Genomic DNA, 13233 nt, shown 5'->3' on the forward strand with positions numbered 1-13233 from the left:
TATAAATGTTAGTTTCATTTTCAAAAATTCACAGAGAATGCTGCAGTCCTTACTTAGCAGATAATACTTTTGTAACATATTAATTTTGCTATTTCCTCCTGTCTTCCTGCTGCAAGTGCAGCATTCACATTGGGAAGTGCAGCAAAACAGCATTCCAAGTTGAACTGTATTTACTTCCTGCTACTTGTGCAGTTGGTAGTCAGTGAAGAGAAGCGGGGTCACAAAGGACTGATTGTAACATTCAGAGAACCCATACCACCAGCAAGCCTTCACAAGAGACTTTACTTGGCTTCCTTTCTGGCTTTAGCTTTCGAGCAGAATAGGTCCATAGGGTCATGTCAGTGAAGCTGGGGACCCAGTCCTTCCTTCTTTCTGGGTGACCAAAAACAATTATCCAGCAACCTGCTGCAATTGCCCTTTTATAGGGACCGTGCCTTTAATTAGGGGAGGTTGTCTGGACACATGCCTTCTAAGAACTAGTCGCCAGCCCTCTAAAGCGTGCACAGAGACGAACACCAGGGTTGCACTTTGCCAAGTCACCATTTGAAGACCAGTTTTCTCTATCAATCAATCCATTTGCAGCAGGTATGAGGACAGCAAGCTTGCACCCGAAAATCCGAGCAGTTAGACTTCATGGTCTCTTTCTGCAATATAACTGAAGCCTCTTTTATAACTATAGAGACAAACTGTTTGTTCAAGCTAATTCATGTTTAATTTCTTGTCTAACAAGTGCTGTCTGTGTCTTTCCTTAGTTTTACTGAAGCAATGAAAATTCAACCTAAGGTCCAAGTCCTTGACAGCGCTATAGCATTTTACATTGGCCTCGGCCTGTTGCTATTAGGTACTATCCTTGTCCTGAGCAGCTTCTTTGCACTGGGATTCGTCGGTACATTTTTAGGTGAGAACAATTATTGTTGATAATAGTCAAGCTAATAAGTATCTTGTACTAAGTTCAGCTTCCTTGATCTAAATTTACTATTATTTTTGTGGCATGTAATCACTTGATATATAGTCGATATGATTTACTGTGTTGCAAGAGTTACAGTTTTCATGTTCACACTAATAACTTGTATTTGTTAAGCTTGCTTCATTTGGCAGCACATATTCCTCTGTCGGAAGACTGTGGGCTCAAATCCTCTCCAGGACCTGAGCACATAACCTAGGCTGACATTCCAGTCCTCTGGTGAGGGTTTGCTGCATTTCTGGAGGTGCTATCTTTTAGATAAGGCTGTTTAAGGGATGTAAAAGATTAAAGAGTGGGAAATTCTTCTGGATCTTTGGCGAACATTAATCAACAACCACAAAACAAATTAGCTTGTGTCATGTATGGTTCCATTGGTAGCACTCTTCCCTCTGAGTCACAAGAGCCAGACTCAAGTCTTATCAAAGTTAACACTCTAGCAGAGTGAAGTGCTGAACTGTTAGAGGTGTACTGTTGGTCGAGATGTTGAAATGGGGTGGCACAGTGCGGGGTGGGGGGGGGGGGGTGATGGTGGTTAGCACTGCTGTCTCACAGTGCCAGGGACCCAGGTTCAATTCCAGCCTTGGGTCAATGTGTGGAGTTTGCACATTCTCCCCATGCCTGCATGGGTTTCTTCCCACTGTCCAAAGATGTACAGGTTAGGTTGATTGGCCATGCTAAATTATCTTGAGTATCGAGGGATTAGCATGGTAAATATGAGGGATTATGGGAATAGGAACTGGGTGGGATTGTGGTCGGTGCAGATTTGGTGGGTCAAATGGCCTCTTTCTGCACTGTGGGGATTCTGTGATGATTTCATCATAAACTGAGGCACCGTCTGCTTGCTTGGGTGGATGTAAAACATCTCAAGATGCTATTTTAAGGAAGACCAGTGATTTGTCCCTGGTGCCCTGGCCAATGTATATATCTCTCAATCAAAATAATAAGAACAAGTGTAAAGTCTTTATCACTTTTCTGTTTGTGGGAGTTTGTTGTCTGGATTTTGACTGCTCCATTACAATGCTGGCAACTTCAATAGCTGTAAAACACTGAGATCAAACCAAAGATTGGTCACAGAACAACAAGAGGCTATTTGGCCCATTATATTCTGCAAAAGCAACTCACCTAGTCTTGTTCTCTTGCCTTTTCCTTGTAGCCCTGCATTTATTTCTCTCCAAATAATTATTGGATTTTCTTCAGAAGGCTCTGATTTAATCTTTGTCTACTACATTCTCTGACAGTGCATTCCAGATCTGAACTACTTGCTGCGTCGAAATGTTTTTCCTCATGTCACCATTACTTTTTTTGCCAATCACCTCAACCTGTTTTGCCACCTTCAGTGATTTGTGCACCTATACCTCAAGTCCCTCTGCTCCTGCACCCTCTTTAGAATTGTTCCCTCCATTTTCTATTACCTCTTCTCATTCTTTCAACCACAATGAGTCATTTCACACTTTTCGTTATTAAATTTCATTTTCACTTGTTTGCCCTTTTCACCAGCTTGTCCATGTCCTCTTGAAAGGTTATCATTATTCTCATAGTTCACAATACTTCCAAGTTTGTGTCATCAGCAAATTTTGAAACTGTGCCTTGTAAACCCAAGTCAGGATGATCAGTGTATGTCAAGAATATCAGGAGCCCCAACATTCACCCCTGAGGAACCCCACCTTTCCTCCAATCTGAAAAATAACTTCACCATTACTGTCTTGATTACTATCACTCAATCAACTTTGTATCCAGGCTGCTATTACCCTTTTCATTTCATGATCTCTAATTTTGCTATCACTTGATGCCTTCTCAATTGCTCTTTGGAGGTCCACATAAACCACATTACTCTCATCAACTCTGTTATATCATCAAATACTCAAGCAAGTTAGTGAAACATGACTTTCCCTTAAATCCATTATGATCTTCCTTAATTTATCCCCATGTGTCCAAATGATTCTTAATTTTGTCCCAAATGATTGGTACTAAAAGTTTTTCCACTACCGAGCTTAAGTTGACTGGCCTATCGTTGTTTGGCTTAGTTTAACATCCCTCTTTTGAAAAGCCTTTAACATTTGCAATTCTGTAATCCTCTATCATCAACAGTGTATCTAAGGAAGTTTGGAAAAAGGTGGCTAGTTCCTGCAATTTCCACCCTTACTTCTCCCAGTACCTCAGGATGCAGTGCATCCTGTCCACACTAATATTTCCTCTTTATCAATTCAGTGTCTCAGCTATCTCCTCTCTCACTATTACAGGCAGCATCTTCTTCCTTGGGAAAAACAGATGCAAAGTGCTCATTTAGTACATCAGCCATTCTTTCAGAATGTGAGGTTGTTGCCCATTCCTATTTGCCCTTGTTCAGCCATTTCAGAGGGCAGATAAGAGTCAACTCAATTTCCAACTCCAGATAAAATCAAGGCTACATGATTGCACTATCAGATTTTGAATGATACACTGGGCAGCAAGTGCCAGGTTACAGCACCAGTAGTAGTTACCTTTCCACTAACTTATAACGGATGGCATGGTGTTAAGTAGTTAGCACTTCTGCCTCACAGTACCAGGGACCCCAGCTTGGGTGGCTGTGTGGAGTCTGCATGTTCTCCCCGTGTCTGAGTGGATTTCCTCTGGGTGCCCCGGTTTCCTCCCACAGTCGAAACTCAGTTACGGTACGTTGGCCGTGCTAAATTCTCCCTCAGTGTACCAAACAGGCACCGGAGTGTGGTGACTAGGGGATTTTCACAGTAACTTCATTGCAGTGTTAGTGTAAGACTACTTGTGACACTAATAAATAAATTTAAACCTATCTCACTTTAAAAATTATACGGTGCCAATTCAACATAGGTTTGGATCGAAAGACCGTTGCAGAGCTGAGGATGACAAATTATGACACAGAAGAAGATGAAAACACATTCCCATGTGGACTATATATTGCTTTGGCATTACATTCCTGAGCTTGAGTAACTCAATTAATCTCACAGCACTATTTTGTGTGGCTCACAAAGCTCAAACAGCACAGCAGTAAGTATCCACAAGTTTATAAGTGCTCCTGTGGCTTTTTCACATTGTAAAACATATGACGTACTACTACCTGTGTCTTTTGTCGTCCTGTTGCTATTTTGATTTCCCATAACCCAGTTGTGTTTTCTTTTCTCTCCTGCTTTTTTCTCCAGTTGTTTTCACTGAGTCCTCAAGAAAGTACATTCAGAAATATATTTTCTTGAACTATTGTAAGTCCAAGTGCACAGCAGGCCAAGAATGTGCTGGGGTAGAGGGATCTCACTAGCGTACCATGGTAGCTTTCCTATGCCCATCAACTGATAGGTTTGACCACAAAGTAGTTCTTTTATGTGAGACCTGATTAGCTGTCAAATCTGCCAACAACTTGTGGTAAGGGCCACAAACGTTAGCGAACTGTAGATCCAACAGGACTTAATCAGTGAGACTTAACAGATTCAGTAATAAACAGAGGAAGGGCTCAGAAGGAGAGTTAATTAAAGTAAGTAAATTCATTATTAAATTAGAAAGGGTAGCAAAGTGAGGAAGGAAAGATTGGATTAAGAGAGAGAAGGAGACAAATGGGAAGAATTTTAGTTTTAAAATTTAGCATTTTTAAAATCCCCAACACCTGAAGGAATGAGATTCCGCGCTTTTAATTTTTCGCTTTCTGGTTAAGAGAAGTTGATTGGCAATGATTAACAGTTATTGAGGCGTTAAAAGGATGCATACACTGTCACTTAGGCTTAATGTTCTGTGGTGAATTTAATGGGTATTAATGAGAAAGTAGAGCAACATCATGCAGATCATGGAGATGCTGTTTTCCCAAAGCTAATTCCAGATCATCCCAAATTGGGCAACATCTTGTGGCAATTCACAATTCACATGTTCGCGTTTTCTTGCCCTAAATTGCTATAAGACCTGCAAATTAATAATGGTGCATGTCATTCAAACGCTTTTTTTTAAAGCTACTTCTTGTCCATTGAATGAAGCCGTTATGTACTTAGCTGGATGTTCGCAAATACACTATAGAGCACAGAATCGCTACATGGAGGCCATTCAGCCCATCAAGTTTACACCAACCCTCCGAAAGAACATATTGCCCAGCCCTCCCACAAGCCTGCGCATTTACCATGGCTAATCCTTTCTCATTGCACCATACCCAATCCAAGATGGCCTATTCCTTGTTGCTTCCTCAGCATTTTGGTCCAGAAAACCATCCTGAATGCAATCCAAAAATTTGTCCTCTATTGTACTGTGACTAATTTGACTCGCCCAATCTGTATGCTGATTAAAGTCACCCATAATCACAGATGCTTTCCTTTATCTTATGCATTCCTGATTTTCTGTCTAACGTGATTCCCAACATTACCACTACAGTTGATGTATCCAACTACTCCAATGATGCAAAGCTAGGCGGCTGAGTGAGCTATGAGGAGGATGCAATGAGAAGCAGCCCACAGATTTGCCACAGCGGAGTGGATCTCTGCCGAAAATCCGGAAAATGGCCACAATTTGTAAGTCCCTTAACCAAGCCCGGCGTTACCCATCCTCACGAGGGTGGGACTGAAGTCAGGCCAGGGTTCGTGGAAGCAAAAGTCACAGGGGCAGCTGACCATTTAAATCATCAGCTGTCTCAGTGACATCTAATTTTTGAACTCTATCTGAATCCCAGAGTGTGCAGATTAGACCAGGTAAGAAGATGTCGGAACTTGGTGGATTTTTTTGGATAGCCATTGTACCTCTTTGGAAAGGTATGGTACCCATCCGGAGAGGGTCCCAGGACACCTTTTGGAGAGATACGGTCCCTTTGGGAGAGGTAAAGCACCCTTTGGAATTGTTAAAATGAAGCACGGTTATGCACGTTTTACTCACAAGCTCATTGAAACTGTCAGGGAACTGCCCAAGAAGTGCTAAAGCTATCTTGGAAGTGTCCAATAATACAAGATGAGTTGGCATGAAAGGGGTGAGGGGAGAGGGTGCTGGATGTTGACATGGGTTGGCATGAATTGGCAATAAGTTGGCTTGGGGGTAACAGATGCCAAGGTGGGTAGGTTGTGTCATGGGTTGTCTAGGGCATAGAGAAAGGGGGTGGGAAGTGTGAAGACCAGAGGGATGTCTTTTTTTTATTTAAAAACATTAAAAACAGTGCTAGAGCACAGGGGATTGGATGGGGGGGGGGGGAGGGGAGTTTCTTACACTGAGCTTCCTTCACACCCAGCAACCTCTGTATTTGCTCTGTAGTCACCCAGCCCAACTCCTACCTCAGCCTTCCTTCCCACTCCCTCCCACCTTCCCTCCACAGAAAATAGGGCTGTGGTCAAACGCTTTTATCTTATCCACATAATTCCTGTTGGTTTGAGTACCAAACCAACTAAATTGTATTTCCTGCCATTGCCTTTTTCCAGAGCAACACATTGATCACCTCCCCCCACCCCCAGGTTTCCCAACCAATCTAAACTAACAATGAAGGATCTCATTGACAGGGATCCTGGCAAGACTCACAATGGCAGCAGTGATTTCAGGAAACAATCCAACGTGAGGGAGCAAAAGCCTTGAGACAAGGATGGAAGATATAGGACGTCTGTCTCCAGCTGGTGCTGGGGCGGGGAGGGAGGCGTCAATGGGACTGGAAGATCCCGACGGCAGGAAAAGCCAGAAAATTCATTCTTTGTAAACTTTGTAGCCTGGTTGGCTACCTTCTGAAAGTAAATTGGTTTCCTTCCCTAAGATTTACTCCAGGAACTATGCAGGATCTAACTGCCTTTTACTGGACCACATCTTTAATTATTTAAATTTATTATCTGAAGTGATTTTTGTGTTCAGGGAAGATTTTATTGATAAGGGTATCAACTCTCAGCACAGCTGGCTATCGTGGTTGCATCTCATTGTATCTCACACGGCTTTGTTCATTTAATATATCATAGAATAGAAGCCCTACATTGTAGAAGAGGCCAATCGGACAACCTGGATGTTGTCTGGTCTTCTTTTCCCACCCCGCCCCCCGCAACTCATCACTGTCCAGCCCTAAAGTGGCCTGAGAAAAGCTGGTGTCTCAACTGAATTGGAAAACTGAAACAGGACAGCAACTGGATAGCACAGGCCAAATTGAATGAGGAACAGCGGATACCAACATGTCAAATGCAGCAGAATGACGCTGAAGGCCGAGTGAACAGCTATGCAAGGGCTTTCCAATGCCCGAGTGGGAGCTAAAGATAGCACCAATGAGAAAATGCAGAGAATGACTATGAACCAAGGAGCTGTTGCAGTTGACACAGGAAGTTCCAAGTTGCTGTGGCAATGTGTACTTCTACATGCATGATGTAGGCTTGAAGTATGGCGCGTGATAGTTGACTCTCCAATTTTCTTTTTATAACATATTGATCAAGAATCTCTCCCAGTCTTGCTGCCTGCAATTGGTGTGTGTTGGAAGGATTTGGAAGTTGATATTCAACTTGATGGCTGCATTATGAACATGCCTTTCTTGGCCATCAAGTCTTGGGGTGGGACTTGAACCCTAAGCCTCCGATGCTACCCACTGCACCACAAGACCTCCATCGCCCAGTACATTTTTGAAGATAAATCTCTATATAAACTGGCTGATGGTTGGATCTGAAATCAACTTTAGTGGGATATCTTGCGATGGGAGCTAGGAGGCAGCTCCGGAAAGTCTAAAAGATGAATAATTATTATAATGGAAATTCATACAAACCTCACAATTGAAAAGTTATTTTATGTTCTTCGCCCAAAGTCTTGACACGGGAAGTAAGAGTGGAATTTAGTTCCCCCTGCATCCTGAAGAGCAGGCTCGGAAAAGAAGGAAGCAGTGTTTAAGCAGGTAGGATGGACAACCAGTCACCTTCCTGATTACCGTTTACAACAGGGCAGAACAGGTCGAGGTCTTCCTTCCTTTCCCTGGGCCATTTTATGTCCTTAAATAGCCAATTAATGGTCACTTAAGGCCCTGGGGATTCACAGTTGGGAAGGGGACCCATGCAATGTAAGCAGGCCATTCAGAAATGCCGTATCTGCCTACCTGTAGGCTTAGTAGGAGACCTCTGGATCGGGTAAATTGTGCCCCATAAAAAGGGTACTCCATGAGAAGACCCCTGTCCACCCTCATCAGGGCAGTCTGACAGGGCCAGGCAAAGCATCTTAATTTACCTGGATTCCAGGACCTCCACGGCTGCTCCTGCTCCCAGGCCTCTGGCAGTTCCAGCACTGACCACTGCTCCTGGTGGCGCTGCTGGTACTGAGGAACCGTCTCATTAGACCAGATTTTACCATCAAGTTGTGCCCACTTTTGGGCGCAAAAACTTGGTAAAGTCGGATGTGAGGCAAATAGTGTGATCTGCGCCCATCTCCACGCCAGTTCCCCCTTTACCGAGGCCCGAAAATGGCCACAATTGGGACCGTGCCCAAAATGGGTGGAACAGCCATTTAAATATATTTGCATGCATTTAAATTGACAATGGGTTGCGCACCCAACCTTACCGTCGCTTCCTCCTCTACCACTGTATTCGCCCATCCAACATCAGTGCAAAACAGTCCACAAAAGTCCAAAGAAATAAGTGCCGAGCATCCGACGGCTCTCTGCTAAAGATCATTAGGAGGGGATGAAAGAAGGTGCAGTAGGAACTATTTGCCAGCCCTGAATGAAAGGACTTGTTATTTAGGCCAGACTCATAAGAGCAGTCATGAGTGCTCACATGTTTCTTTCATCGAGTGTAGGGTAATGGCAGAATACTGAACCAGAGACTTCAAAGTTAACTGATTCACATTTAAGTAACCGTGCTACAACTTTCTTCCGACTCCAAACTTTTATCTTATGGTTAATGCTTGAAACCATCCCTGCCTATCATGCTGTTCTGTTCCTGGTTTCACAGCCTCCAACAGATACCCAGTAACTTCTGCACAGGCAGTATGAGATAAATATGCACTGAGCTGTGTTAGATTGAAAAATCACCTGCAGTGCACAGCAGAGTACTTGGCTGAGAGGAGAAACTACAGCAATGAGACCACGATAGTACGTAGATTAAGGCCATTTGAGCGTGCGGGTTCATGCTTGTGGTTATGCACCACATGAATCTCCTCTCACCTTAATTCGCCACCCTTTAAATGAATGTGAAATGAGTGACTGGTTAATAATGTCTTCTCGTAACGCACTTAACAGGCTCAGGATTAGAGATCAAACCTGGATCCGACAATTTAAAAGGCATGGGCCAGAATTCTCTGGCTGTTCACGCTGGCAGGATTCTCCGGTCCCGTTGGCAGCACGTCCCCGCCCGTGGATTTCCCGTCGGTGTGGGGCGAGGTCAGTGGAAAATGGAGGCCAGAGAATCTCGCCCATGACAACTCCCTGTCCTTCCCACATCCTCTATGGTTGCTTCATTTCCTGTTCTAGCTGATCGTTTTCTTCTTACTGACTACTCTCGAATTTCTAATTTCGTGCAATATAAGCATTATACAATGGGTTGTATGTTAAAGAAAGTAAAGGCCTGCATTCCTATAGTACTTTTCGCAACATCAGGACATCACAATCAATCAAGTACATTCGAGGTGTAGTCATTATATTAAATGCAGGAAACACAACAACCAGCTTGTGCATAGTGCAAGGTAAAAATACATCCAGTTCTTATACAAATTATCTTACTCTAGGATTACGAAATTGTCTACGGTCAGGATTTGCCAGTGCTCCAGTGGTGGAGGTGGCTTGCCATTGGCCACCGGCCGGATCTTCCAGTCCCGTCAGTCAATGGTCATTTGCATTGCTGGCTGACTGGGGAACCCACTGTGGGAGTGGGAGGGAGGGGGTCTCCTTTAATAGGACCAGAAGATCCTGCCAACAGGTTGGGCCAGAAAAACCCAGCCTATGATTCTAGGTAATTTCCAAATTCAATTTATCATTTGACCTGTTTTATCATTCAGAGCCTGTGTGGAGTTTGCACATTCCCCCTGTGTCTGCGTAGGTTTCCTCCAGGTGTTCTGGTTTCCTCCCACATTCAAAGATGTACGGTCAGGTTGATTGGCCATACTAAATTGACCCGAGCGTCAGCAGGATTAGCAGGGTAAATACATGGGGTTACGGAAGAGGACCTGATTGGGATTGCGGTCTGTGCATACTCAATGGGCTGAATGATCTCCTTCTGCACTACAAGGATTCTATGGATATAGAGTGAATCACTTAAAATATTGTGGCTGAAAATTCTCTTTAATCAAGTTGCTGCATCCCTTTTTCCTTGTTCTGTTGACCATGTTGTACACGTCCTTCAAGTTTCATATCTTCGGTGGGGCACGTCGGAATATTCCTTTTGAGTGAGATGGGTGCTAGTTAATCAAATGCACATCATCTATCTGTTTTGAAACAGTGCCAAGGCCATTCTGGAATGTTCCTTAAGAACGAGACACATACATCTGTCTGGTTTAAGAAGACTTCCTCCTCTGATTCCAAGCAGACTGATATATCAGCGCTGAGTCCTTGTGATTTGGACCTCCCACATTCTCAATGCTTTTGTGTATCTTTTTAATCAGAATTAATGCTGGACGTCACAACTTTGCTTATCAGTGGTTTCATCCTGTGGACAAACATATTGTGCTGACCACCAGCTTGATTGATTTTTGTCTCTGCACTATGTCCTTGCCTTGTGATGTCTGGCCTCCCTGCAAAGCTTTTGGTCACATTGTGCCCAGTTCCCAGTGCCCAGGTCAGTTGGTACCTGCAAGCCTTGGCCAACTGAACTTTGAGGGCAACTGCATCTTTTCAGCAGCCAGGTCCCATAAGCATCAATTCAATAAATAACCAGGGCTGCGACTTTCCTGTCCCGTTCATTGCAGGCGGGATGGAAAAGTCAGAGAAGCAGTCAAATGTCCATTGATTTTGGGTGGGAATTTCTGGTCCAACCGCAGACGGAACCTGAAAACCTTGGCCCAGGTAATCAGTTGTAAGTGAGGGTTGAGAGATGCACGTTGGATTCTGAGAACCCCACAGCTCTTCTTTGAACAATACCCTCGGAATTTTAATGTTCACCTGGGAGGGCAGACTTACTTTAATATCTCAGTCAAAACTCCCCTCAGGACTGTACTGGGGTGCCATGGAAAGAGTTTGTTCAGCCTCTGAAATGGGACTTGAATCTATGAGCTTGTGCGTCAGAGAACAAGACTGCAAACACTGGGCAGTAAACATATTAAAACAAGTTCTGGGAAGCTGTCTCATCAGTACTTCGTAAGGATATTTATCCAATTTGGGCGACTTCACATTTGCTTAAACCTTGTATGTAATTTAGTGAATTAATAATATGCCAGAAGTGAAAAGCACCATTAAGCAATTGTTATTTGAATTCACCAATTATCAGCCTCCGTTTTTAATGAGCAGAAGATAATTACAGGGTTTTGCTATTACGGCTAGCTTATAGTTGATTGGATAAGGATGCACAACAGTTCTTTGACAACAGCTGTTTAAAATGTCTGCATCATTAATGCTAAGCCCATAAGATTAGTCCCGCCAAAGAAATTTACGAGCTTCAAGCGAAAGGTCTGGAAACAAACTTTCATGTTTGAAGTACTGAACAAATGTGGTGACATTTCAGCTGTAATTTTCCAAGGTTGTTTATGGCACGTGGAAGCTCAGAGGCACTGGTTGACAGTTGGCGTATCATTATAATTTAGATGTTCAAGGCTTTTGTGAGCCTTATTCCAATGCTACCTCTTGCCCCAGATTTCCATTTTGTATGGATGCACTTGGCATTCCAGGTGTGAAACTACTCAAAAATAGATAGTTGGTGAGCATTGAATGCTTTCCTGTTCTTTCTAATACTTGTCACTACATCTTTTCCTCGTGCGTTTGTTATTTGTTATTATTGCTGGCATCTCTGCAATCCTTTTGCACTTTCCTGACTTGCTGCAGTGGATGTCGATTGATGCTGGGCAACTGAAATGATGACAAGGAGGCAGCAAGAAAACATGCACGAGACTCAGTAATACCTATTGCAATCCTAGTTCCTACCTTTACAGAGCACCTCCCTCCCCCCAAACACATGCCAACCACCCCATCCCCCTTGCAACACCCCCAACTCCCTGGCATGTACGTGGACATCAGAGGAGATCTCATTTTTGCCTGCCCTGCACAAGTCTACAAAGATATAGCATGGTGACCTGCAGATACATCAGGAATAGGGATGATAAAGGTTGCCATGGCATGAAGCTTTCTTGCTCTTCTTCCTCAGCACCAAAGGGAATTAGTCTAACAGGAAGCAGCATACTGACAATAGCCTTTCTCATGGAACCTGTCTATAGGAACATGATCAGCAATCTGTGCCTCATACCTGTGCTTCAACTAGTGGATGATCCTCAGACCCAAGTAGGACTGTGTTCTCCCTCCTGCATCAGTACTTCCAACTGCACATCGTGGCCCACATGTCCTGTGTCATGATGATAAACTTCCCCACCGTAATTGGTTCCTCTCAGTAATTGGCCCTTCAATGGCTGACAGCAGCATTTTAAGATCTGCTCCCTGGCCAGGCTTTTCATTCCCCAGCCAAGTATGCTGTTAACTAAGTCCTCCAAGCCTGCTTTTCTGAAGCCTGTAGCCGATTAACTTGCAGGGATTCCTATTGGAAATTTGGGCCAGACCAGCCATTTCACAGTACCAGAGCAAGCAAGCCAGCTAATGGTCTTTCTGGATTTTAAAACTTGGGACTTACAGTAGACTCTTGGAGAAATGGTGCTCTATGGGGAAATGATGGACCAGAACACTGAAATCTTTTGCTTTTGCAGTTAACATTGGCCATCATTGCTGCAGATGCATCTTCAATTTATAGTCTTCCTAACTCACAGTTGCAAGTTTACTTAACACTGCATGAAGTTGGCAATATTAAGAAGGGGACAATCTATAACAAGTGACTCAGAGCAGGCCTAATGTTTTAGATTTCAACTGCATGTTATCATACCTGGTATCAACCTGGTAAAGCTATAATGCTAATTCTATTCATTGTAGCATTACAGCTGTGAGTCATTTAAGGAGATCTTTTATCAAAACACCAATTTGAAAGATGTGTATCAGGATTTGTGCACCATAATTTGAATTGTAAGAAAGACTTTGTTTATAATTTAGTATAAATTCATAATTCTTTAAGGATTAATTTCATTGTTCTCAATGATAAACAATCAAAGTTTACAAAGTTGGTTCAAAGTGCGGTGACCTAGAAATTCAGGTGTCTCCATTCTTAGCAAAGAACGATTAAAGATTGGATCGCTGCTGGCATCAGGTACACTAGGAAGTGGCAGTAACCGGA

The 13233-nt window shown here is 43.4% G+C and overlaps 1 protein-coding gene across 1 annotated transcript in view; it reads left to right on the forward strand.

The window, feature by feature from the left end:
• The window catches only part of pemt (phosphatidylethanolamine N-methyltransferase), a 107374-nt gene that overhangs the window by 64679 nt on the left and 29462 nt on the right, over positions 1–13233 (forward strand). Inside the window, exon 4 of the mRNA XM_080206302.1 lies at positions 753–898. Coding sequence (XP_080062428.1) covers positions 753–898 — 146 coding nt within the window. The remainder of the gene's footprint in view (positions 1–752; positions 899–13233) is intronic.

The sequence above is a fragment of the Carcharhinus amblyrhynchos genome, chromosome 18 (genome assembly GCF_965287045.1).
Source record: "Carcharhinus amblyrhynchos chromosome 18, sCarAmb.v2.hapA, whole genome shotgun sequence".
Lineage (NCBI taxonomy): Eukaryota > Metazoa > Chordata > Chondrichthyes > Carcharhiniformes > Carcharhinidae > Carcharhinus > Carcharhinus amblyrhynchos.